The sequence below is a fragment of the Argiope bruennichi genome, chromosome X1 (genome assembly GCF_947563725.1).
Source record: "Argiope bruennichi chromosome X1, qqArgBrue1.1, whole genome shotgun sequence".
Classification (NCBI taxonomy): Eukaryota; Metazoa; Arthropoda; class Arachnida; order Araneae; family Araneidae; genus Argiope; species Argiope bruennichi.
The window spans coordinates 85,257,711-85,282,479 of record NC_079162.1 but is presented as its reverse complement, the minus strand read 5'-3'; the positions used below and the strand labels follow the sequence as shown (position 1 = coordinate 85,282,479).

Genomic DNA, 24,769 nt, shown 5'->3' with positions numbered 1-24,769 from the left:
CCAATATATTCATATGACTTACTGTATACAGCTTAGTGACAAAAGAATAGAATATTTAAATAGTTTAAGTCCTATGAAAGTCATTTACCAAGTCTCAATGGAAAAAAAAAGAAAAAAGAATGCTTATAAGAGGTTTAAAAATAAGCTGGAAAAAAAATTTACCAATCTGCATTCCGATAGTAAAAACCTTGAAAGATATTTTAAAAGTCATAATGTTACACAAAATTAATAAAAGAATTCACGCTGTTTATGCATGGCTACTAACTGAGAAATGCCAAACACATCAATAATACAAAATAAAAGTTTTAAATAATAAGTCAGGTATTATGAAATTATCATTCATTTATAAATGTGAAATGTATAATTTTTTTTTTTTTTAACATTATGTAATACAAAGCTCCATCAGTAATGGGCTTATTTGCTCATCATATTCAATGAATAAATACTTATGTGAGCAACAAACTTAAAATCTATAAGTAGTTTTGGTGAAATGAAAGTATTAATGGCTATAAATGAACAAGAAAAAAACTGGAAAATAAAATTTAAAAAAAAGTAAAGTGTAAGAAATATATCAGAATCATCTACTATAGTTCTTCTAACCAGCACAGCAATTCAGGAAGCCTGGTGTTGTAATTCCATGTTTTATTTCAACCAATAAGAAAAGTAACAACTATTCTATGATAAGTAAATATTTAGTCAGCATCATCCTGATTGTTATATCTTTACTGCAATGTTGATGGTCAATGTAAAGATGTGAATTTTATCTTTGAAACATGACTTTAATAAAAGTGAAATGCAGTGGACACTCAAAAGTATTTCAATACTACATTTTATTGGAAAGCTCACTGCAGTACTTTGGAACAAATAACATGTTATTCCTCAAGATATCCATAGAAAAAACAGTGTTCACAGGAAAAGTAGAATTCTGTTATAAAACACATAAATTGATCCACTTTATTACATGCAGACACATTATATATATATATATATTTCCTAAATAATATTGTTTAGAAAAGAAGGTAATAAATTCTTCAGATTGCCAAAAGTGACAAAACTGCAGATAATAATAATTGTGATATTTAGTTATTAATGAAGTTGTTAAATATATATTTTCTCCTGATTTATCTTTTTAAAGTGTTTAGTTTAATATCCGTCCTTAGCAGCAAAGAACATAGTATTGTGCTGGGTTACACTTCCAAAGATACAAATAAAAAAAAAAACTATCTTATGCTCCTGAATAATACAATAATTTTTAAAATGATTAAATTGATTTAATTTGGAAGGCAAAATTTTAATGCATAGCAAAGTTAAAAAATAAATAAATTATCCCAATGTGCAACATCTTTCTTTATTTGGTCTAAATTCTGATGCCTTAAAAAAATGACATGCACTTACTCTGATAATGAAAACAAATTAAATATTTAAATAACTACAATGCAAGTTAACTAACATTCATCAAATAATGGACCCCTCAATTTAAATCTGATCACAATGATTAAGAATGCATCACAAATAGCATCTGATTAACACTTAAAAATAAAAATACAGATAAAACATTAATATCAATCTTTACTAGTATGCGGCTAGCTTCTCAATGTGAAATTAAAATTTTGATACACTGAATGTTGTCAGAATCAATTCTTTGCACACGAAAAATTAATGAGGTGCATAATTATGCACATGAATGTAAGAATTACTTTTAGTGCTTTGGACATTGAAAAATATAGGTTTGTTATGATTCCAAAAAAGTAATGTGTTTGTTTTTGCTATTAAAAATCTTCTATATTATTCATTACCTAACAAGAAATGAAAATGGTGTATTTTTCAGAATATGGAAAGTTACACTTGATATAGGAGTGCAAAGGGTTAAATTAAAAAACATAAGCTATATATACATGAAAAGTTTCTTTCCGATTCATGTTTCAGAAATGTTTTACATGTTAACAATGATATTTTGCTTTTCTAATTTTAAAAGCTGGTAACAAATTTATTAAGCCTATATGTAAAAAATATTAAATTATTCATATTTATTATTCATCATTCATGTCAAATGAATTTTCTATGTAATTATCGAAAGTGCCATCAAATTTATCATGTAGACTTTTAAAAATAATACAAATTCTCCATGCCAGGAAAATTTTTTCAATGAAAACTAATTTTTACTCAACCAAAGAATGAGTAGTGCAATGATACTATATATAAAAAAGGCAATGTAGATAATTTTTTAAGCTCAACATGTTTTATGAAGGAAACTAATCATCAATACATTATTTTCATCTTAAGCTTTGTAAGGCTAAAAAAAGAAAATAGACTAGTGAACTATAATACCAATCACACTGGAACTGCAATTTATCTATGCACTTTCTAAAACTATTTAATTTTCGATCATTTTTCCGCAATGCCATTAGATCAAAAATATAAAGCTGCTCTACAGTTAATACTGTCTTATATTTTTTTACATCTTGGATCAGCAATTGGAGATGAACAATTTCATAAAGTATCTTCATTTCTAAATAAGTAATTATTCTTGTAATAACAATGTCTTAATATGCATAAACATTTTGAAATTAAAAAAAAAATACTTCTATATATTTTTTTTATTCTGTCTGATATATAATTCATCAAAATAATCACACATTAATAATCAGAGGCATGCCTACAAAATTTCATATTTTAAGAAGGGAAAAATGAAACGATGTAAACGATTCTTCATACATACTTGTGATCAAACATTACATGTTTAGCCCACCAAATTCGAATGACTGAAAAAGTAAATAATATGAATACTGAAAACAAGAAACTCTGCAAAATATCAAGAAGCCAAACCTCATTTACAAATATTCAAGCATGCATGAGTTTCTTACTAAAGAAAAATAATACTGAAACAAATAGAGCAATAAATTATGAAACCAATTTTCTCAATGATTATCTACTTTTTATGAAAGATAATTAAGGTTTAATCAATGACATTTCTCTTCAACTTAAAAATGACAATAATATCTGCAAAGTCTGAATATGAGATAAATATGAAACATTTAAAATACAGTATTTTTAAAATCAACCTGGATTCAATAAGATAGTTACTTGAAATCAATACTATGAACAAGAATCACAAAAATTCTACATTATTAAATATTTAGATTAGTTGCTTAGTGTTCCAAGCATGCTGTTTAGAAATATTAAATCACACTCTTGAAGAATTGATTAATGTAAAAATATTTATCGTATAAGGAATATTATATATATATATGAGAGAGAGAGAAAGAGAAATAATTTCAATTCTAACAATCCTTTAATAAATGCATATGACAGATAATTAACAAAAATGCACTGATTTCAACAAATTCAAATCTGACTTTTCCTTTCTTAATTTTTTGATCTTGAATGCTTAATGCAAATACACACAAAATTATAAAATACCATACACAGCATTCCAAAACTTATTGCCTTCTATTTATAAGCCATATTTAGGCTTTAAAAGAACATGGAAGAAGAATATAATTAATGAAAGCTACATTGAAAGATTCTATGTAGGCTTGTAATCCTCATTTGCATCTCTATAATGGTGATTACAACAAGGTATTTATTTATTTTGAAAGAATATCAACAAAAAAAAAAGTTTAATTTGCACACAATCTCTCATCATAAAATGAATACCAGAACTTTTTTATCATCATAAAGGGAATCCATTAAAGGTGCTATATTTTAATTTGAACTTCATAAAAATATATTTAATAGATACTATTATTATTAAACTACAAAAAATAAATAAATAAATAAGTGTGTGCTAAATAAGAAACAAAAGATATTAGTAATTTCTGAAGATAACTATTTTGATAGATTTTAAAATATAATTCACTATTTTCATTCAAAGTGAGTATAAAATAAATAATTTATCTGTAGCCTATGAAATATGACAGAATGAAGAAAGATATTTAAAATTTAATACAGCAAGAATGTGTATACTCTTTTGGTTTAACAAAATATAGAGAAATAGCACATTTAATGCAAGATACCATCTAATCTTTCAGGCAAAATTTCATTTATTACTTACCTCTGTTCCAATATTAAGAATATATTAAAAATTCCCTGACTCATATTCAAAAGCACAATATGAAATAGAAACATTTTATAATATATTTAGCTTCATAAACGTAAAGGTCAAAATTATACTGAGAAATATCAAAAGCCACCTCAGCATCTATTAAATAAAGGACACTAACACTTCTTGGCACAATGAAATGAAACTCTGATTGATACTATATTTTTTTCATATTAAGGAGACTTTCAATAATGTAATATGAATTTCAAAAATTAGTAATGAGTTATATAATGCATGCTTAAATGCAAGAATAAAAACAAGAAGCATAATGAAAATCGCATTTCTACATTCAAACAGTTCTAGAATATTAAAATTGCTTTCCAGATGTATTTAAAATATATCTGACAGAGAAAGCAAATAGTATGATGAACTGCCTACTCAAAGTAGGTCTCATTAAGTTCAAATATACATAGCTTATGCATATACCTTGCAATTCCTGTAGCAGAAGCAACAAAGTCATGAATGCTTCATAATAATAACACTCTAGTTTACAGCCCCTTTGCATTTTTAAATATATATCTCATGGTTCATTTATACCTATTAATTATACAAATAGCTACAGTCTGGCATATAGTGAATTTGCTGAAATCATATTAACTATTATGTAACAAGAAATGTTATCTTATAAATTATTAATAATATACTTATTATATTAATTATTTATTTTCCTACGTTTATTTTCAGAAAATCACAGCATAAAATAATTTGAATAAAGACAATAACAATTAACTTTATATAACCAATAGAATAAAAGTTAATAATATTCATATACCAAATTCAATAAATAAAGTTGAGTCTTATAATAATATACTTAAATTTTACTGACATTGAATATGAACATTACTTGAACAGACAAAGTTAATCACAAGTTGACTAAATGAGAAGAGAATGTTTTTGCAGAATATAAAATATACTGCATTTAAATAATCAGTAGTATGCATTTAAAATTTCAGAAAATTCTAAATTTAACTATTGAATGAGATTTAGCATGCCTCCCAGGGATTCAAATTAGTATAAATAAGGTAACAACCTAAAATCAATGTCTTCTAATGAGTGAATTCAATTACATTTTTAATGGATAACTGAATACAAAAATATTCAAGAAACGTAAAAAAGTTTTTTAGAAAATTCACATTTGAACAACTATCATTTTGAAAAAAAAATTTCCAAGTAGTCTAACAAAGCAACTTTAGTAGCACATTTTCTACTAAAGTCAGGAAACTTATTTTTTAAAAAATGAAGAAATAAGAGCATAAAGGAAACACTTTAAATATTATTACTGTATAATACATTAATCCTTTTGCTTCATACTTCCTAAAATTTAAATGGTAACTATAGATAGCTTTCATTTTCAAAAATTAGAAAGCCATTCATTTAATTACATTATAAGAAAACAGGAAAATAGAGTTTCCTGTTATAACATTTTAAGTCAAGGTCAATGATAAAATTACAACAATAATAAGATTAGAAACAATAGCTATTTTTGCAAACAACAAAGAAAGAACAAAATAATGGCAAAACATGAAAATATTTCAGAAAGCAAGTAATAGAATTAATTTATTTTACTGTTACTATTACCAGAAGGTAAATGGAGACCAAAAACTACAACATGCATAACATTATTTCAAAAATCTTACTACTGGAAGATTTTTCACTCTCGAATCACCTTTAGATTTTCTATTACAGTGAAAATGGAAGAAAATGAAATTTTCTTACTGTGTACTCATGGAAATGAAATTAATGTGAGCAATTTTTTTGTGTAACAGAAATATAGAATTATGAAAATGGAACATAAAAATGGATTTAAAAATTTTACATTATTCAATACAGAAAATTCTATCAACAAATTTCAGATACATAATAATATGTTTAGCAAAGTTTTTAAACTGTTGAATACAAGCATTGTATGAATGTGAGAAACAAATAGATTAAATAAGAAGAGAAAGTTATACATTCAAAGTTAAAGCCTGTATTTTGAAGTGCTCAAACAGTATCTTTTGTTTTAAAATGCAGAGACAAAAACGAAATTCACAGATTAGAAAGGGAAGATCATAAGATAAGTTGAGATCTCGGCATGGCAATGGTGGTAATATCTGTAGTAAAGCAATTTGGTTGTATACGATTATGTGAGAATTATTCAGTAACTTTATGTTGCAATTTAATTGATTCACAACACACTATGTCAAGAGATAAGAGGAAATTCTTCTTAGTTAAAGAGGAAGGAAACAGATCTCAAAATCAGATTTTCACCATACAGGCTTCCAAAAGAAATTTCAGCTGTCAGATATTTTTGATAATAAATATGCATAATGGATTAAATATTTGTAAGAGATTAATATATGGTTTGAAAAGAGTGCCTGCAATTTATCAGCATTATACAGATGAATTATTTAATAGTATGGAAGAAGTTAATGTGTTTAAAAGGTGACGCTAGAAGAAACAGAAGTAGCAAGACGCCTTATTTTAAAACTCCAGAAAAAAAATTATTTTAGATAAATATAAAGAACAAGGAATAAAACAAAATCCAACACTAGAAAGGCAGTTTATTCTGTACACCTCGAAAAATCAGCAGTAATCATTTTGACAGCTCCTGTTAAATTATCCAAAACAGCACACTTTTCAAGATTAGTTTGCTAAAATATATTTTTAAATTATATTTAGCTATTAATTTTTTTAATATTTTCATTGCATTTTCTTTTCATTGTTATGCTGTTAGAGCTATGTTATCATGTTTGAGAATATTGATTGAGTGCAGTTTTCCTTTTTTAAGCAAGAATAATCTCAGTACTTCTTACTTACTAAGCTTCATAGTAAAAACAAAGCTAAGTCCTCTAATTTGTAATGTTTTGGTTAATAAAAAAAATGTCAGTTACAATGTTTTGTTAAATAATATGAAACAGCTTTGCGAAATCGCAACCTCACTAATATATCATGAAAGGGTCTGTTTGAATTTTTCTGATTGTAGAAAGCCAATCCACAAATATTGTGACAAGACATCAGCTACCATCCAAAATTTAAATTGAGAATTCACCAAGGTTTCCCTACATGATTCCCTACCAATGCTTGAAATGTTTGCTCATCTACCACTGATTTGAATAGCTTTTTAAAAAACAAATAATTTTGAATAAGCATGTTCAAAAACACTAATATATTAATACAAATTGATTTGTCTGAAGTACTTTTGATTTAGTAAACTTCAGATCCAACAGTAAATATCTTAACATTACTCTCACTCTACTGTGAATAACTATTTCGTGAAAAAAAGGTTTAAGTCATGCAACATAATTTTTTTTTATTGAAATATTTTCAGAAAAAAAAAAAACAGCTTTTAATTTATCTATAACACAAAGCTGCATATCAGCAAGAGTTGACAAACTTTTCTGTATGCATAATATTACATGAAGTGTAGAATATTTTCATTTATACAGAGTATTCATGTACTAGCAAAATTCCAAAAAATTACATGCCTAAAGGCAGATGAATGCAGTCCAGGCATTTCTTTCAACATATTGTATTGTTGTTGTCGTTCTAAAGAATATCAAAAGGAAACTGCAGCTTACACTTTTCTATTTTTTACAGCTTTCTCACTTCACTCATTTTTGGGAGATAGATATGCATGCCTGCAGTTAATGAGGTTCTACTATTCTTTACTAATGCTTCATTGTTATGTTCCAATGCATATATAATATTCAATTAAATGTGTATTAAGTTAACTGTATTAATTCAAAACCCCAAATGTAGCAGAAAAGACAAATGATAGATCTGGGCAAATAATTCTGCTTAAAAATGTATAATTATTTAAAAGGCATCACAATAAAATAAATACATACAAATCAATTCAATGGAACGTAAAATATACAGATGAAGATATATTAAAATATAATAAAAGATATGATATTCACTACAATATGAAAAATCGATACAGTGAAAAAGAGAAGACCATATACAAAATATTGAACCTTAATTTCAAATAATGCAAACACACAGCATTCAACACAATTTAGAATCCTTCTTTAAAATACAATACTCAAAAAATAAATGTTTAAAATTTCTTTTCTGAAAAAAATTTTAATTTATATATGTAGTAGTCTCAAAACTATGTGACATTAAAAAAAAAAATTGAATTATAAAATTATTTTATTTGGCTTGGTTTTAAAGGCTTACTCAAGCAGTTATGGAATTTTCAATATTTGGAAGAAAGAATTTTAATAAATTTTTCACTAAAATGCTTAATATCATCAAACAAGAATGTAATTTTCAAAAGTACATAAGAGATGCTTAAATTTCATATTTTTGATGCCAAGGTTAGAAGGAATTAATTGTTTAATTTAAAAATAATTTTCTTATCGTTTAAATAGCTCAATAACTATTAGGAGCAACTATTATTTTTTTTTCTTCTTTTGTTTCCCTGTCCAAGCATGAGATATAAGTGGGAAAAAATTCTCAACTACATATAATTTTGTTGTGTAACTAAGCAATAGATATACTTTCTGGTAAATATAAAAAATATAACATGTCTAAAAAAATTTCTAAAATACTTACCATTTTTGTATTTTTTAGCCTCAAAGCATACAGAGAATGTGCAATTTTAATATCATTAGGCCTGGAAGAAAAGACAGATAAAGCATTTTATTCTGAGGGAAAATATAAATAAATTAAAATGTACCATTTTTTTCTGTATAGAAAAAATATAACTAAGAAAATATTGAATTTTTCAACAAGCTAATTAAACAACTAAACTGTTCAGTTCTATTCAGTTCTGTTCTTCTATTCAGTTCATCATTATCATTTAAACAGTGGAAACAACTAAATTCAGATTTAATTTTTAAAAATAAATCAATCATTTACAATGCTAAATAACTGTTTCTAAATATGATGCATATTTATGTGTATCTTCTATAATATAGTGAAGTATTTTTGAAGAATGTAAAAATAAAAGCCTTCATAACTTTTCAGCCATCTAAATATAAGGGTTCATGACACAATTAACATGACAGTTAATTCAACAAATATTAAAAAATAATAATAATAATAAATAAACCAACAACCAAAAAAATATTCATAAAGATTGTCACTATACATATATTTTAAATTGTAGTATTATTAACATTTTTAAAATGGAAACTTTTAATTTTAGTTTTTAAAAAATAATCAGTTGTAATATATATAACATTATATTAAAAAATTTTTCACAAAAAGCCCATTGATAAATTTGAGATATCTGGGAATATGCTGCATAAATTTTACTGCAAAAGTATAAGAATGTCATCAGAAGTAGAGAAAGTAATGCAAAACTGGATTAAATAGGGAAAGAAAATTTTTCATGAATATAAAATGTATCACATGAAAAAAAAAAATTGACAGAAATCAGTGACATGCACAAAAAATTTAAGTTCAATAGTTTCAATCACAGAAAAATATTTTTAATGTCTTACTTTTGACAATTTCAGCATGAGAAAAACTGAAAAATTCAAACAAATTACCGCTTGTCTATACGCCAATCATAGATTTTAATCAATTGTTGAGTAGCAAAAAAAATCATAATTTATAACAAGGATTAAGAAGAATTCATTAGCAAAACAAGAATTAAAATATATATATACAGGCTAGGATTGTAACTTCGACATTTAATTTTCTATTAATTTCATATCTCTTATTCTACATATAATGACAAAAGAAAAAAAAAAGTCTTCCCAACCATTCAGTAGGCAAAATATGGGGTTTCATAGCATAACATGACAGTTGATACATCAAATCTTAAAAATAACACACAAACAAAAAATATTCAAAAAGATTTTCAATATACATATTTTTTTAAATTGTAGCATTATTAAAGTTTTAAAAATAGAAACTTTTCATTTTAGTTAAAAAAGAAAATCAATTACAATATCTATAACACTATATTTAAAAAATTCAAAAAATTTAATTATTACAATTAGAACATCAGGTGAAAACTTAAAATATTAACAAATGTACAGTCGACAAAGCATTTTTGTTTGCTACCCACCATATCTAAATTTTAAATGGTAATTTACGGATTACTAACTTAAGTATCATTAAGTTTTTAATCCTCCCAACTCAAAATAAGAATAATAATAACAATTCATAACATTTATTTTAATTTTTAAAGGCAATTATAACAAAAGAGAGGGAAAGTGAAATTCTTTAACTGTCACAATTAAAATCAGGGATAACAAAAACACTAAAGAATACATAACTGATTTTACAAGCATCAAAATGAAAATACTTTAAATCATAAATAATTTAGAAAATATGAGCATTGGAATTATTTTGCTGCCATAGATTCCAGAATTTCAGAATAAACTAAAAATTAGGATCTCTGAAAAGTTTACCACAGGTAGAGTTTTCAGTTTCCATGAGGATAGCTTCAAAATGCATCCAATTAAATCTAGAAAAAAAAAAATGAAATTTTGTTACATTGAATGCTCCAAGAAATAAATCTAATGTTGATAATACTGTTTAAAGCAAATTTTGTTGTGAAGGAAGAATTAATTTAGGGTATATTGAGGCTCTTGATTCTAAAACCAATGTTAATTTTGCCAAATAAGCACTAATTTTAACACACTAATAGACTAAATATTCATTGGCATCTGCAGCCATTAATGTATGCTGCTAATTTTTATAGATTTTCCACTAATATTCCTCTGATCCATATATTTAAGAATAGGCAGAAACTATTCAAGTCAAATATTAGCAAACTCATTGGCAAAAATAGAAACAAGAACAAAAGAAAGTTTGCAGTGTGGAATGGAATGTTGGTTAATCATTACAGTGACACACATTTGTATTGTGTGTGTAAAAGGCTTTGATCATTAGAAAAGTGCAAGTAGGAATATCTATCAACTAATTTCATATACACTGTAATATGTTTAATAAATTCTACAGAATATACACAATATTTAAAAATACAGAAAAATTCAGGTCAGATAAGAATAAAAAGTGTTTTTTTTTTTTTTTTTGAATACAGAACATATTTTACCAAATATCAGGTGGGAAATTAGTGGCATGCATCAAAAATTTAAGATAATTTAACAGTTTCCTTTACAATAGAAGATTTAGAATAATGTATATATTTCAATGTAAATAGGCTCAGCAAAACTGAAATGATTGAGAGATTATTACGATATTTTTTTAAAAACAGTTAAATACTAAAAAAAAAAAAAAAAAAAAAAAAAAAATCTTAGTCAGGTTTATGAATGTTAAACTTTAAGAATACCTTGCTAAAAAATTTCAAATTTAAATAGTGAACTCCCAGATTACAAACTAAATAAATTTTCATTTCTAAAAATAAGGTAATTCATAGCATCACTTTTAAATTTAATTAAATTTCTTGGTAAGTGAAAAGAAAAATACTGCTACTTAATAAAAAAAATTCATATCAGAAGCAAGTGAAATCATAACAATGATATGAATGAATAAATTAACATATGAATAAATTAACATATATAAGTAGCAAATATGATTTGTTTTTGTTTTCTACTATAGATTAAAGAAGTTGAGTATAAACCAGAAAATACCCATGCTTAAAATAATTTCTGAAAAAAAGTTATCAATGGTAAATTTTTTATTCTTGCATTATACGGTAAATTTGCATTTCCATTCAGTTATCTGGATGACCAGTAAAAGAAAAACTCAGAATCTTTAGAATCTAAATTAGAGAGAGGAGGGGTGAATTTTGACATTAACATATCTGCTTTACAGAGCATGGGTGAAAATTCTTCTCACAAATACCTTGTATATTGCAATAATAATCACCAGCTTCTTTTTCGAATGGAAAAATGATATGATTTTGATTCAAGACCTATTACAGACAATAAAGGCAGATGTTTAAAATGTATGTTGCTACACAATGTCTATCAGTCACTTTCACTTTCAAATTCTCAACCTGGAAAAGGAGAATATCAAAAGTTCCTAAGGATACTCTGCTTTCAGGAACATCAGAGGTCTATTCATGAAGATCTAAAAATTGCCTTCTTCCAACAGTTACAGGAGATACTCCTGTTTTATTTGATTAGAAGATAGTAAGGAATGCACTAATTAAAAGCAAATGAAATGGCATTTAAAAGAAAACCTAGCTATAAGTGCAGTAGACTTTATCAGGGATCCTTAAGATGATAGACATCATATAATTATTCCAATCTAAAGAAACAATTGATTTGGACACAAAATAATAATGATGGTTGCTTCCAATATGTTTAAACAATTTCTCGACTGAGTAATGAATATTTAATCAAGCAGAGATTTTTTTTTACTTTCCAGTAATTCATAAGTTCAGTAAAGAGTAAATATCTCCCACATCTATATCTGATATTGAGTTTTTTTTTTTTTTTCCCTTTTTCTTTAGCATGGCCATATTGTTTTAGATTAGTTATTGAGAATCTTTTGGGCGATAACAATGCAGAAAACAACAGAGAAAGTTGCATATATGCCAAAAAATTCTGAAAAATTGGATTCCAATATAAGCATAAAGGTTCATTTTTTACAAAGTAATTTGGACAAATCTTCTTAAAATCTGGGACATATCGGTAATATACAAAAAGAGATGTTCCATCACGATGCCATAGTAATGAACCAAAAATATCAAAGCAGGTGGGGTACATAACCTTTGAAAATTTACTGCATTATTTCATTCATTCATTTTATTTAAAATGTTTTCCTTTAACTTACATATAATATCAATTTGTATAATGATTTAATTTTTGATTTATATGTTGATTACTTTTCACAATAAAGATTGTTTAATGCAATGATTTAATTATACACTAGTTTTTTCAACTGAAACAGTTTCCATGTGATTTGAGCGCCACACACATATAAGAATAAGAACTAATAAGAAATTTTGTTTTCACTTTAGCATAAAAATTGGAGGCAATTTTGTAAAAACAATTCCAAATTCATAATTACTCATATAATCACTGCAGTATAATTAGCACTAAAATCAGTGTTGTACTGATAAGTATCTTTGTTCTAATAGAAAAATACAATAATCAAGAATAATAAAACACAAAAATGTTTTTATTAAAGTTTAAACCTTTTAATATATAAAAATCTATCAACATATAGTATATAGATTATCATACGCATAATAAATTTAACTCATACTAAATATAAATAATATTTGAACAAATAGGGGTCAAATATGAAGAGAATGCATGATGAAAAAATGCATTGCATTAAAAAAATAGGCAAAAAGTCAGTGGCACACATACAAAATTTTGGAGTTTCAGTAACAGAAGACTATTTAGAATGCTTCCCTGAAATTAATTCAACGTGGATACAATAACAAACTTAAATCAATGCATGCTCATAAATAAATCAAGCTTTATTTTTAATGAAACAGCCAAGTAGCAAAATGTGCAAAGAATCATCCCAACAACAAAATTTACAACAATTTCTGACTGGCAACTACTGTATTAAAAAAATAATCTCTAAGTGAGCAAACAGACCAACCTCTGCAGTTCATTTTCTATAAATTTCATAAATCTTATTCAATAAGAAAAAATTAAGCAAATGAGAGGAAAACATAAGATATTATTATTGTATATTAAAATAAGCACCTTGCATTAAAAAATGTCCATCTTATAAATCTTAAATAGTAATTATTAACAATATATATTTAAAAAATGAACTAAGAGATAATTCCTATCAAAGGCATGCCGAATAATAAGAACTATTTTTGCATCAGATTAAAAAAGAATTTACTATTAAACAGGAATAAATTTTAATAATGAGGTGAAGATTTCATCTAATTTACTTTAGTAGTAAATTAGATGAAATCTATACTACTATTTATTCTAGTAATTTATACAAACTAACAAATAATACACATATAAAAGAATTTGGGAAACGCTAACCTTAGGAAGATTTTTCAGTCTTATATCATGCAGAGATCTCTGATTTCAGTCTTACAAATTCTGAAAGGAAAGAGGTTGAAATTTTTTTAAATAAAACAGTTTGTATGAAAAGAAAATTATGGGGAATAAATAGTTATAGTTAACCAATAACAAATATAAAAATAGTTTTTAAAATTTTATACAATTCAATATCAATAATAAATAAAATTCTTTTTTATACAATGTGCAGAACTTCAGATTATATAAATATATCTCTTTGTATAGAGATAAATGATTTAAATGAATTTTAAATTAAGAGCAAAAACGTATATTGTCTGTATTAATAAATATGCTAAAATTAAATTTTAAAAGCTTACCTTTTAAAAGAATGTTCTTTAAATGCTGAACATACATTCTTACTTTCACAAAGAGATACTTATTAATAATGAAATCCATTAAAACTATAAAAATATTATACATGTAATAAAATATAATATGCAATATATATATTGCTATTGTGGTTTAAATCGTTTACAATTTATTCTGTGTTTACTAAGCTTCAACACTAAAATGTTTTTAATATTAACTAGAAATGGAAGTTAGCTTAATATATACAAGATGGAAGGTGGGGGGTCTTTTTTCTTTTTATTTACTAATATATAATTTATATAATCAAGAATAGAATTTAAATTACACAGAAGCAATTTTGAAGAAAATTAAATATTTTATTATTTGATTGAAGAGGAGGGCATTAAAAATCCTTGATTTCTTATTGTAATTTTGTATGATCTCACTTATCACGTAACGACAGACAATTTAAAAAGGCCTTGAGCAAAATTAGAAAACAAATAACTAAAACAATACAGGCCCAAACAGAATAAATTCACTGTTACAAGACAATGGATATTGTTTATATATATATATATATATATATATATATATATATATAAATTGCGAGGTAGGTAATATCACAAAAAAGAAAATATGAATTTGCTTTATAGGACAAAAATACAAATAATCAATTAGAAATAAATGCCCTCCTATCCACAATAGACATTTTCCTGCAAAAATGTTCTTAAAATTCTACAAGAAACAAACAAATTCTACATTTAAACAATTATCATACAATATTTCATGTCATTCAGTTTTAAATGATAATTGGCTAAACTGTACAGAAATTTGCTTGATTTGGAAACTTTTATGTTAAAAAAAGAAACAATTTAGAAAATCTCCGAATGTAATAGAATTGATGTACACTCTTTCCGATTTACATATACAAAACTGTAAAAATTCTTAAGCATTATTATTTAATTATTTGTAAATGAATAGTATAATGCTCTTTTGGTTACAAATTTATTAAATGTTGAGTCGATATTTGGATATTCATTTGTTTCTTTTTCTTTGAAGTTATATGAGAATGTGTTTAAAGACTGAAGTTAAATTTACAAATGATATTAAAAAGAGCATTCATAAAACTAAAAAAACTAATTCATAAAACAAATAAAAACCAAGAAATATGCAAAATTCCTAATAAAATAATAATTTATTTTTTTATTTTTGTGAACTTTACCAGATCCAAATAATTAGTAATTTTCAATGTACTAAAAATAATTAATGTTATAATAATATTAATTTACCATTGTAATAATTATTATTTACTATATTTAATAATTTCAATAAATTCAATTTTTTTTATTTTAATAATAATAAACTTTTCACTACGTTTGATACAATTAATATTGATTACTTTAGCTGAATACTATTTTTTCAATTATATCAAATCATTTTAGCTTGCATTGTTTTCAAATTATTTATTTTCCCATTACTACTTCATATATATATAAATTGTAATTAATTATCCATGTTTGAGACATACAATGATGAACAAAAAAACTGCATCTGAGAAAAAAAAATAGAAAAATGTGACACTAATGTTTTTCATGCAATGATGAAATGTTTACGATAAAATACAGTTGTAGGATTAATCAATCAAATTTTATTAGGATGAATAAATTACCGAGACTTAATTATTAGAAAAAATGAATAAAATATAAAATTGCAATATTTAAGAAAATGTGGAACAAAGCAATAAATACACAAATTCTGTGGTGAATGTAAATTCCACATAACCGCAATCATATTACATGTACTTAGATGCGTATACATGCATGAGTATCACTTCAATATTTAATAGATCTATGCCTCACCGCTTGGTAAATCTGGTATTAAATTTTACAGTCCGATACATGCAGTCTGGGAGATAAACTTTACTTTTACAATTCGGAACTTAAAGCTTATTGTCCAATGAAGCATTAAATGTAGAAGTTCTCTTCTACACTTAAAAAAATAATAATAAAACCTTATTCAACAAAAACATGGAAATGAAACCATTAATTATCAACTTATTTATGAACTGTAATGATTTTTTCACCTACGGTCAGAAAAATAAGGTGCACATTAATATTCCATCTGAACTTCAAGCAGAAACAAATAGTGCAAAATGCTTTTGTCCCAGAGAACTGAATTATATACTCTATTAACAATACAGAAAACAAAGAGGGTCATCATAAAATTGTCTTTCCCAGAATGTTTTTAAAAAAGTATTTTGACACAATTTAAGATAAACCTTAAAAAAATATTTTCTAGTCCAATCCAAAATAATTATCAATAATGTTTACATTGCCTTCTAAAAGGTTATGTTTTTAAAAAATGATAATATAAATTGTAAATTAAAACAATGATGTAGAATTTCAAATCTAACATAACTAAACAAGTGTGTACCACAAAATATACTAGTGTCCTAAATTTAGTTTATTCACATATTTTCTGATAAAGAAAGCAAACTTAAGCGAGCATCTTCGAATGATAATAAAAGAAATTATATTGATAAATGATTTAAAAAAATTTAAGTTTAGAGGGGGTTAAGAAAATAAATATAAAGTAGCATTTATATGATATTTTTGAAATGATAATGAAAGGATAACGGCAATAAACGATAACAAAAGAAATAGGAATAAAATAGTTGTTATTGAAAGACGACAAAATACTAAAATATCATTTTTTTTTTACTTTTAATTCTTAAGAACTTGCTTTTTTTTTTTTTGTACTTTTATATGTATATAAATTCACTACTACCTTTTCCAATATTTAGTAGAGTTCATTTGGTATAGTTGGCTCCTATTAAAGCCTTTCGTTGAGAGTTTTCCGTTTACGCTCACAAACAACTGATAAAGCAAGATTTTCATCGTCAGCTCTATTCAACCTGCTTGCAAGTGTTGACGATAGTGAAGGAAAAAAAAAAATCGATTGCAAACGAAATTCAACCAATCGTGTATGGCTTGGGTAGTGACGTAGTGGTCAAGAATGGCGCTATTGACGTAAACGTATTTCCGTATCTCTCCTCTGTGAAAAGAAGACAAAAATAGTTGTATGGTCGTGTGATAAAATAGTCGGTTTTGATTGGCTTTATTCATAAAAAAACCGGCATTTTGGAATCCACTGAATATTCATTATTAAAAAAATTGTTTTACGAAGAAATTCGTACAAAAATTATCCGAAGACCATACTAACACCAATCAATAGTCATCAAAACCACGAAAAATTATTTTTAGAATTAAAAATTTATTAATGTTTATGTGAACTGTCTTCTTTTTGTGAAATATATATATATATATATATATATATATATATATATATATATATATATTGTGATCAGATTGAATCTTTAATTTTTTTTAAATAATGGTAGAATTTTTGATTATATACTTTGAATTTCTAAAATATGTAATTAACATCTTCCATATAATTAAAAAATTATTTTACTACTATGCTGATTAATAAGGATCAATTCATTTTCTAACCATTGAATTGAAACAGAATTCAGCAAATTATATAATCACATTTGAGGGAATTGTAAAATATGAATGATTCTGCTGGTGTTTAATATTTTGATAAGAAAATAATAGTGAAGTTTGTATTTTTAAAGATAATTGCACACCCACCCGCACAATCTCTTTTTTTTAGAGTATTTCTATGTTCAATTTGATATTCACAATTTAATCTATCAAATAACAATACAAACGCATTATGCAATTATTAGATTTTTTTATGTAAACATGTCATTATCACAGAAAGATTAACAAAATTGATGGGACAGCAATATATCACATGATTAATAACAAAAACAAAACTGTTACTATAAGTAAGTACAGAAAAGTATTAAAAAAAAACTGAATATAGCTATTAAAAGCCATTATAAACAGTAAGTTCCCTGAGTAACATTTGTACGACGAAATGAATATTTATATTTTAGGAAAGACTTGTTTGCAGTGAAGGATAAAAGTTAACAGATGTATTGCATTATATTTTTCAAATAATAGTTTGGGTTTAAACACCAGAGTAAAACAGAATAATAATAATTAAAAAAAAACATAATTTCAGTTTCAAAAAGATTATCATTATCCGGAACTTAATTTCTCAAGAAGATTAATGTTAAGAAGTTTAATTAAAATTAAAAAAAATTGTATTAATATTTTAAAATTAATAAAAAAGGGAACAAATTGATTTATTTTAACAGAAATATTATTTAGTCCTTCTACATGACATTATGATTATTAATAATAAAATTATTCATTTAACCCTCAATTGTAGAATCTTAATATTAAAAATTTATTCTAAAAAAATTTAGGGCTGTAATTCAGAATCTGTACCACTTCCGAAAATGCAAATTTTCAATACAGCGCTTTTACAGTGGACGTCGATGTGACCTACATTATTAGATTATGAGCTTTTGTTTCAAAAGTTTTAATGTTTATTGAAGGATTCTAATGAAGAATTGATAAACACTGAAGGTGTATTTATTTATAAAACATAACTTTTATTAAAAAAGTGGTACTCTACACAAGCATATATTCATATATAACTATAAGAAGTATTTTAAATCTTGTTTAAAAATAACATTCTGAACACAACAAAAATTTTAACTTTTATTTAATTCGTATATAAACACCTTGTTCCAACCCACCTATTTTGCCTTTTATTATTTTGAGCATTAGGCGATCAAAATAATAAAAGTCAGCAAACATCAGTTCTACTCAATACAAAGTTGAACCGATTCTCCTTCGGAGTTTCATCAACGATCGTAGCGACCTCTTACTGAGATGCTGGAATTTAGCATTGTGTATCTTGTCTTTTCAAAGAAAAACAATCTGGAAAAAGCCCTTTTTTAATATTCCGAATAAATAAAATGAAGTTTTATTTTTATTACTGGTATGTTCCTGATAAACTTCGAAATCCAACATTATGTAGAATGTATAAGTAAAAGCCGAAAACCTGGCGCTAACATATAAAACTAGTGATAATATATCGCACATTTCCTACCTATTCTATAGAATCCCAAATGATAAACTAGAAAAGTTTGAAATACAACTCGGATTCGTTTCGAATATCATGCGGGAACCCACGACTTTTAGTCATCGGCTGAGGGTAAGAATTTGCCATTTGAATTTTACACTTAGCTCATACATGTTTTAAAAAATTTAGCTTAATTTTTTTTTAAAATACAAATTTAAAATGTGTCAGATGATAGAAGAAGATAAAGATATAGTTTTGAAAAGGGAGTCACAGCCAGTAGACGTGCAGCGAAGAATCAATTATCTTTGAAATCATTGAGTTAATGTGAAAAACAGTTTGTTTTTAACCAGAGTTACTTACCAGAATTTCATAAATGATTTCATAAAACCCTGAAGTTAACTATTAACTATCCTTGAAGTAACGGGATAATTGGTTGCCGAATCGCTGCGCTATGATTTGAGGTTTGTGGAAGTCAAAAATAAACCGATTCGTATTTTTAAAGAAAACGCCATTCCTTCGCAGAATTGTCACATTGCGTCACGACCTTTGCGTTATTTCACATAGACTCATTGGGCTGTTGAATATGAAAATAGAATGGAATATCGATTAAACTTTCACCGAAACATTATTTTTCATGATAGTGAACTGTACATCCACTTTTGTTAATCACTGGGGAAAAAAAGCATTAAAAGGGCACGACTGCATTTTACAGAATTTATTTCCGCTGTCAGCTAGAATATATTTATTTTTGTATCTCCGCCAAATAAAGAATGAAGATTAATTAGGATATATAAATATCATCTCATAAAATACAAGATGCTTAAGGGTTTTGTATAAAAAAAAATGAAGTAGTCTGCCATTTAGTGCACCTATTGTCGGTGCTTAGGGCGCCACCTATATTGCAATCTGATAATGGCAGGGAATTCGTTCTCAATATTGTGAATAGTTTGAAGTTCTTGCCAGCCGTGACGCCTCGCTGTCCATATTGCTAGGGCAGTTTCGAAAAGAGCTAATCAAGATAATATTAAATCTGATTAACGGAACGAAGGACTGGTTATCGTTCAGTTTATGAAAAACAGAGCTTATCATTCTGGTATCAAATGAACATGTGTATGTTCGAAGAAGTCAGTTATGCACACGCAGGTACATTGAATCCTAAAAAAATTCCAAATTTGTATAGCCATGACAATAAAGATGACGACGAATATTTTGAGCACTTTTGGTTCGAAATCTGGGAATGTTGTGGAAGGTAAAACCAATTTAAAAATCAGTCCCTAAATAGACGCAAAGAAGAAACATTAAATGAATACAAAAAAAAAAAAAAAAAAAATCATCGTGACATCTTCGGTAACTACAATGAAAGTTCCCATTCCTGGCGTCGATAAGAGCCGATATAATTCACCGAATACTTTGGTGGCTGTGATGCGCATACTATAGAACGGTTTCTATCGGTTTAGAAATTGTGTTCTTAGATTCTCGTCGTGTTTCTGTCATTTCTGTAAACTGTGATCAAGCTTTTGATATTAAATCTTAAAGTTGGTGCGAAAATAGAGAAACCTTAATCAAACTTCATAGCAAAGACAGGACAAAAACGGAGGCATAGTAAAAATAAATTAAACTTAGATCAAAAGAAGTTATCTTCCATGCCTCGAAGATCTGGAATCGCATTATATGCATATATTAGATTGCCTCGGGTACCTAAAATTGCACTTGGATTTTTAATTGTCAATTCAACAACCATGCATATTTGATTGAATATCTCTTCAAAAGAAGTAGCATATTTTCCGATGGAAAGGTTTAAAGAACGTAATATTGACAAAAATCTCCATGATTTTATTCTAGACAGAGGACTTCTGCTGTGTGATGCTTTTCCTTTTTTCATTTTTCAATAATGAAATATTCACATAAAATAATAAAAATGGTCCATGTGGTGATAGTCTAGAATGCTATCAGGGAAATGTTGTCAATAACGATGGAGAAGCAAAGGTAGTTGGTTCTGAAAATTATCCTGAATATCCTACGACCAGGAACGAAGAACTGAGCCTCCTAAGCAAAGATGAACATTATATTTGAGGGAAATGCCTTTTTGTTATATTCGTAGAAGACTTCTTAGATGAGTACCCCCCCCCCCCAATAAAAAATGTCGCTATCTCTGCAATCAGAAATATGAAATTTTCGACTCAGGTTGACAAGAGCATTTAGATGTGGGCTCTTTAATAACAGCCATAAACCGAATTGACACTAGTTTTAACGTCGTAGCTTCGGAGTGAGATAAAAATTCAATGAATTGTTAATCGTTCTTCTTTCTAAAAATGTAAGTTATTTCTGAAAAAGAGGGAGATGTGATGCTGTTTTTTCAACAACCACAAAAAATTAAAAATTAAAAATACAGATTGAAAAGTAGGACAGTTTCCAACATCTTTTACAATTTTTTCAGGAATTGGTTTGCTATGATGCTACTACCAATTTTTATATATTAGGAAAATCGAAACCTATAGAAATGCTGAAACTGCCCATAAGTTTTAGATCGATCAAATTCTTTCTGGAAACTACTGTTCCGACACAAGGATTGTTGAGTAACGTTTTTGCATGCTTTCTAGAAAACTACCCGTTTTCTTAAGCTTCAAACTATAGCTTGCAGAGCATCTTGAATTTTTAAAACTAAAATAATACTCCAAGTATTTTAGAATCCATCGGCTTGTTTATTCTTTCAACTTAACAGCATATCTTCCAAATATTGCCAGATTCCAGAAGGTTTACAATTGATCATCAGCTATTATACAAAAAATAAACGAAATAATATTAACAAAATATGTTTATCAAAGAAAAAATCGTTTGCTTTTACTTTTTGATAATATTTTAACAAAATAAAAATAGTAGCAGTTATAAAATGTCTGAAAAAGAATTGTTTGCTATATGTCTATTAACAGATTTAGATTATGATATTTACCGAACATTCCCACCTATGATTATTCGTTAATAATCAAACGATTATTCGTTAATAATCAAACGATTATTCGTTAATAATCAAACAGCAAATATGGTAAATAAGAATTGGATACAAAGTAATTTGCATTGTTCAGTCCACAAAAATCTTGAATTCAATTTTACAGCTCTACCTCTTCTTGTTGTAAAAGGTTTTTCACTAACAGGGCTTTCATCTTCTTTACACTTTACTCAAGAGGATAAATCCGTAGTACAGGACGTACAATCTCACCGCTTGGTGTTTTCAATCGCAATGCTCTAACGCTTTTATCCTTATCCGGATAAACCTCAAGAAATTTAGCCATTGGCCACATTAATCTTTTCTTTGAATCATCTTCAATTAAGACAATTTCTCCAGGTTTTACTCATAATAATTGTTTTTCTTCCGTGGTTATAATAATATGCCTAAATATTCAAGGCGAAATCTGTTTCTTAAGTGTTGTCTAAGATTTAGTTGATATTTCAGACGCCTTTTAGCATCGATAGTGTCTTTATCTAAATCGGGCACTCCCACCGTCGGAATATCTTATATAAACATCGATGGAGTGAGAGGAATGAGGTCATTGGGATCTTCGCATAAATACGCAAGAGATCTAGAGTTAATGGCCGCCTCACAATCACATAAGATAGTAACTAACTCTTCATAGTACAAGCAGGCATTCCCTAAAACACGTGAAAGAAGTTTTTTCACCATTTGTACAATCCTTTCCTAAAACCCACCCCACCAGGGTGCAGAGGGTAGTATGAAATTCCATGTTATTCTTTGGATAGAAGTTTATCTTTCGATCACATCCCAATCCAGTTTTTGTAGCAAATTTTCAGCGCCTACAAAGTTGGTGCCATTATCACTGTAAATATCCTTTGGTCCGCCTCGTCTGGCTATGAACCGCCGAAGGCAGAGGAGGAAGGATCTAGTATCAAGTGACAGTGTCAGTTCAAGGTGTATTGCTCGCTACACTGCACACGTGAAAAGAACTATCCAACATTTTTCATCTCCCTTAAGCTTAAGTGGTCCAGCTAAATCTACACTCTCACTTCGAATGCAGCTGATTCTTCTACTCTGCACTGAGGCAAACCGATAGGTTGAGTCTGTATGTTCTTGGAATTGTATCTCTTGCATCTTAAGCATTTGTTAATTTCTCTACGAACGGTTCTTCTTCCATTTATAATCCAGCAATTTTCTCGCAATTTTGATAATAGAATCTGTACTCCAGCATGAGAGTTTTCCATATGAGCTTCTCTGACAAGAAGCTCTACTAACCCATGTTTTCCAGGAAGAAGAATGGGGTATCTAAAATTTCGAAAGTCGTCCTTCTCAGTTAATTTTGTTTTAATCCTTGAAATATTCTCCTCATCTCTAAAGACACTGAGGGTCTTCAAACCTCTAACTGATTCTTTGGTGAAAGACTCTTCTTGAATCATCCTAATAATCCTTTTTTCTGCTTCATTTATTTCAGATGTAGTAAAACATCCCTCCTTTCTGCATTCCTTTTCGGTCTTAGAATTATGCTGGAATCTTGAAATCCAACCCAAAATTTTAATGATTTTGGTGTAGCTGGAAAACCGAGAGAAAAGACTTGCAGTAACAGGAGAGTTGTTTACAAGACTAATTGATTTGTCACATTTTTCTACAGAGACAATCTCTTCATTAACACGGTGATTAGATTCTGGCCACAAATCCTCACGTAAGAGTAACCATTTAGGTCCTTCTCACCATTTAGAACTCAGAAGCTTCAAAACGGAGCATCCACGAGAGGACAAATCAGCGGGGTTTAATGGTCCCGGAACATGTCTCCAGTCATCTATATTTGACAGCTTCCGAATTTCATTCACTCGATTGCGGACAAAAACGCTCCAAGGTTCGTCTCGTCTGATCCATTGAAGACCTGTGGTAAAGTCGGTCCCGAACTGTGTATTCACATTTACAATATTTAAACTCTCTTTTACAAATTTTAAGAGTCTTGCACCAATGCAACAGGCAAGCAATTCCAGTCCCGGTATAGTAATGGATTTTAATGGAGCTATTCTAGATTTAGCAGCTAGTAATTGTACAGAGGTTCCATGGACTGATTGGCATCGAATGAACACAACTGCTGCATATGAAATGCCGCTAGCATCGCAAAATACGTGGAAGCTAAAGGAAGAAACATTGCTGCTAAAAATATTTCTTGGAATTTTCACAAGATGTAACATCTTAATATCTAAAATCCATTGAAGAAACTTTTCCTTCATATCCGTTGATACTTCCGAATCCCAGCTTTGTTTCGATCGCCAACTCTCTTGCTATAATATTTTAGGTTTCAAAGTGACTGGACAAGTAAAACCAATCGGATCAAAAACTTTATTGGCATAAGATAAAATAACAAGTCAAGTAATTATATCGGGAGGCATTTCCAGTAAGGAATTGTCACAAAAAAGCACATCTGATTTTTCCCACAAAAGTCCTAAAACAGGAGTTGGTTTGGGATCTTTTAAT

The 24,769-nt window shown here is 27.3% G+C and overlaps 2 protein-coding genes and 1 long non-coding RNA gene across 3 annotated transcripts; all 3 read right to left on the bottom strand.

Moving 5' to 3' along the window:
* Nucleotides 1-813: 813 nt before the first annotated feature.
* LOC129958352 (uncharacterized) lies at nucleotides 814-17,229 on the bottom strand. Its single transcript, XR_008783214.1, has 5 exons — nucleotides 17,092-17,229; nucleotides 13,978-14,037; nucleotides 10,456-10,511; nucleotides 8,645-8,705; nucleotides 814-2,762 (listed from the first exon to the last, which is right to left on the bottom strand). It is a non-coding gene; the product is annotated as an uncharacterized LOC129958352 (long non-coding RNA).
* A 5,839-nt stretch (nucleotides 17,230-23,068) lies between these two features.
* LOC129959313 (uncharacterized) lies at nucleotides 23,069-23,715 on the bottom strand. Its single transcript, XM_056072131.1, has 2 exons — nucleotides 23,329-23,715; nucleotides 23,069-23,245 (listed from the first exon to the last, which is right to left on the bottom strand). The coding sequence occupies exons 1-2, from the start codon at nucleotides 23,713-23,715 to the stop codon at nucleotides 23,069-23,071; spliced, it is 564 nt and encodes a 187-aa protein (XP_055928106.1).
* Nucleotides 23,716-24,003: 288 nt separating this feature from the next.
* On the bottom strand, nucleotides 24,004-24,486 carry LOC129959312 (uncharacterized). The gene has a single exon (XM_056072129.1). It carries the CDS (start codon nucleotides 24,484-24,486, stop codon nucleotides 24,004-24,006), a length of 483 nt encoding a protein of 160 aa, XP_055928104.1.
* Between the last annotated feature and the right edge of the window lie 283 nt (nucleotides 24,487-24,769).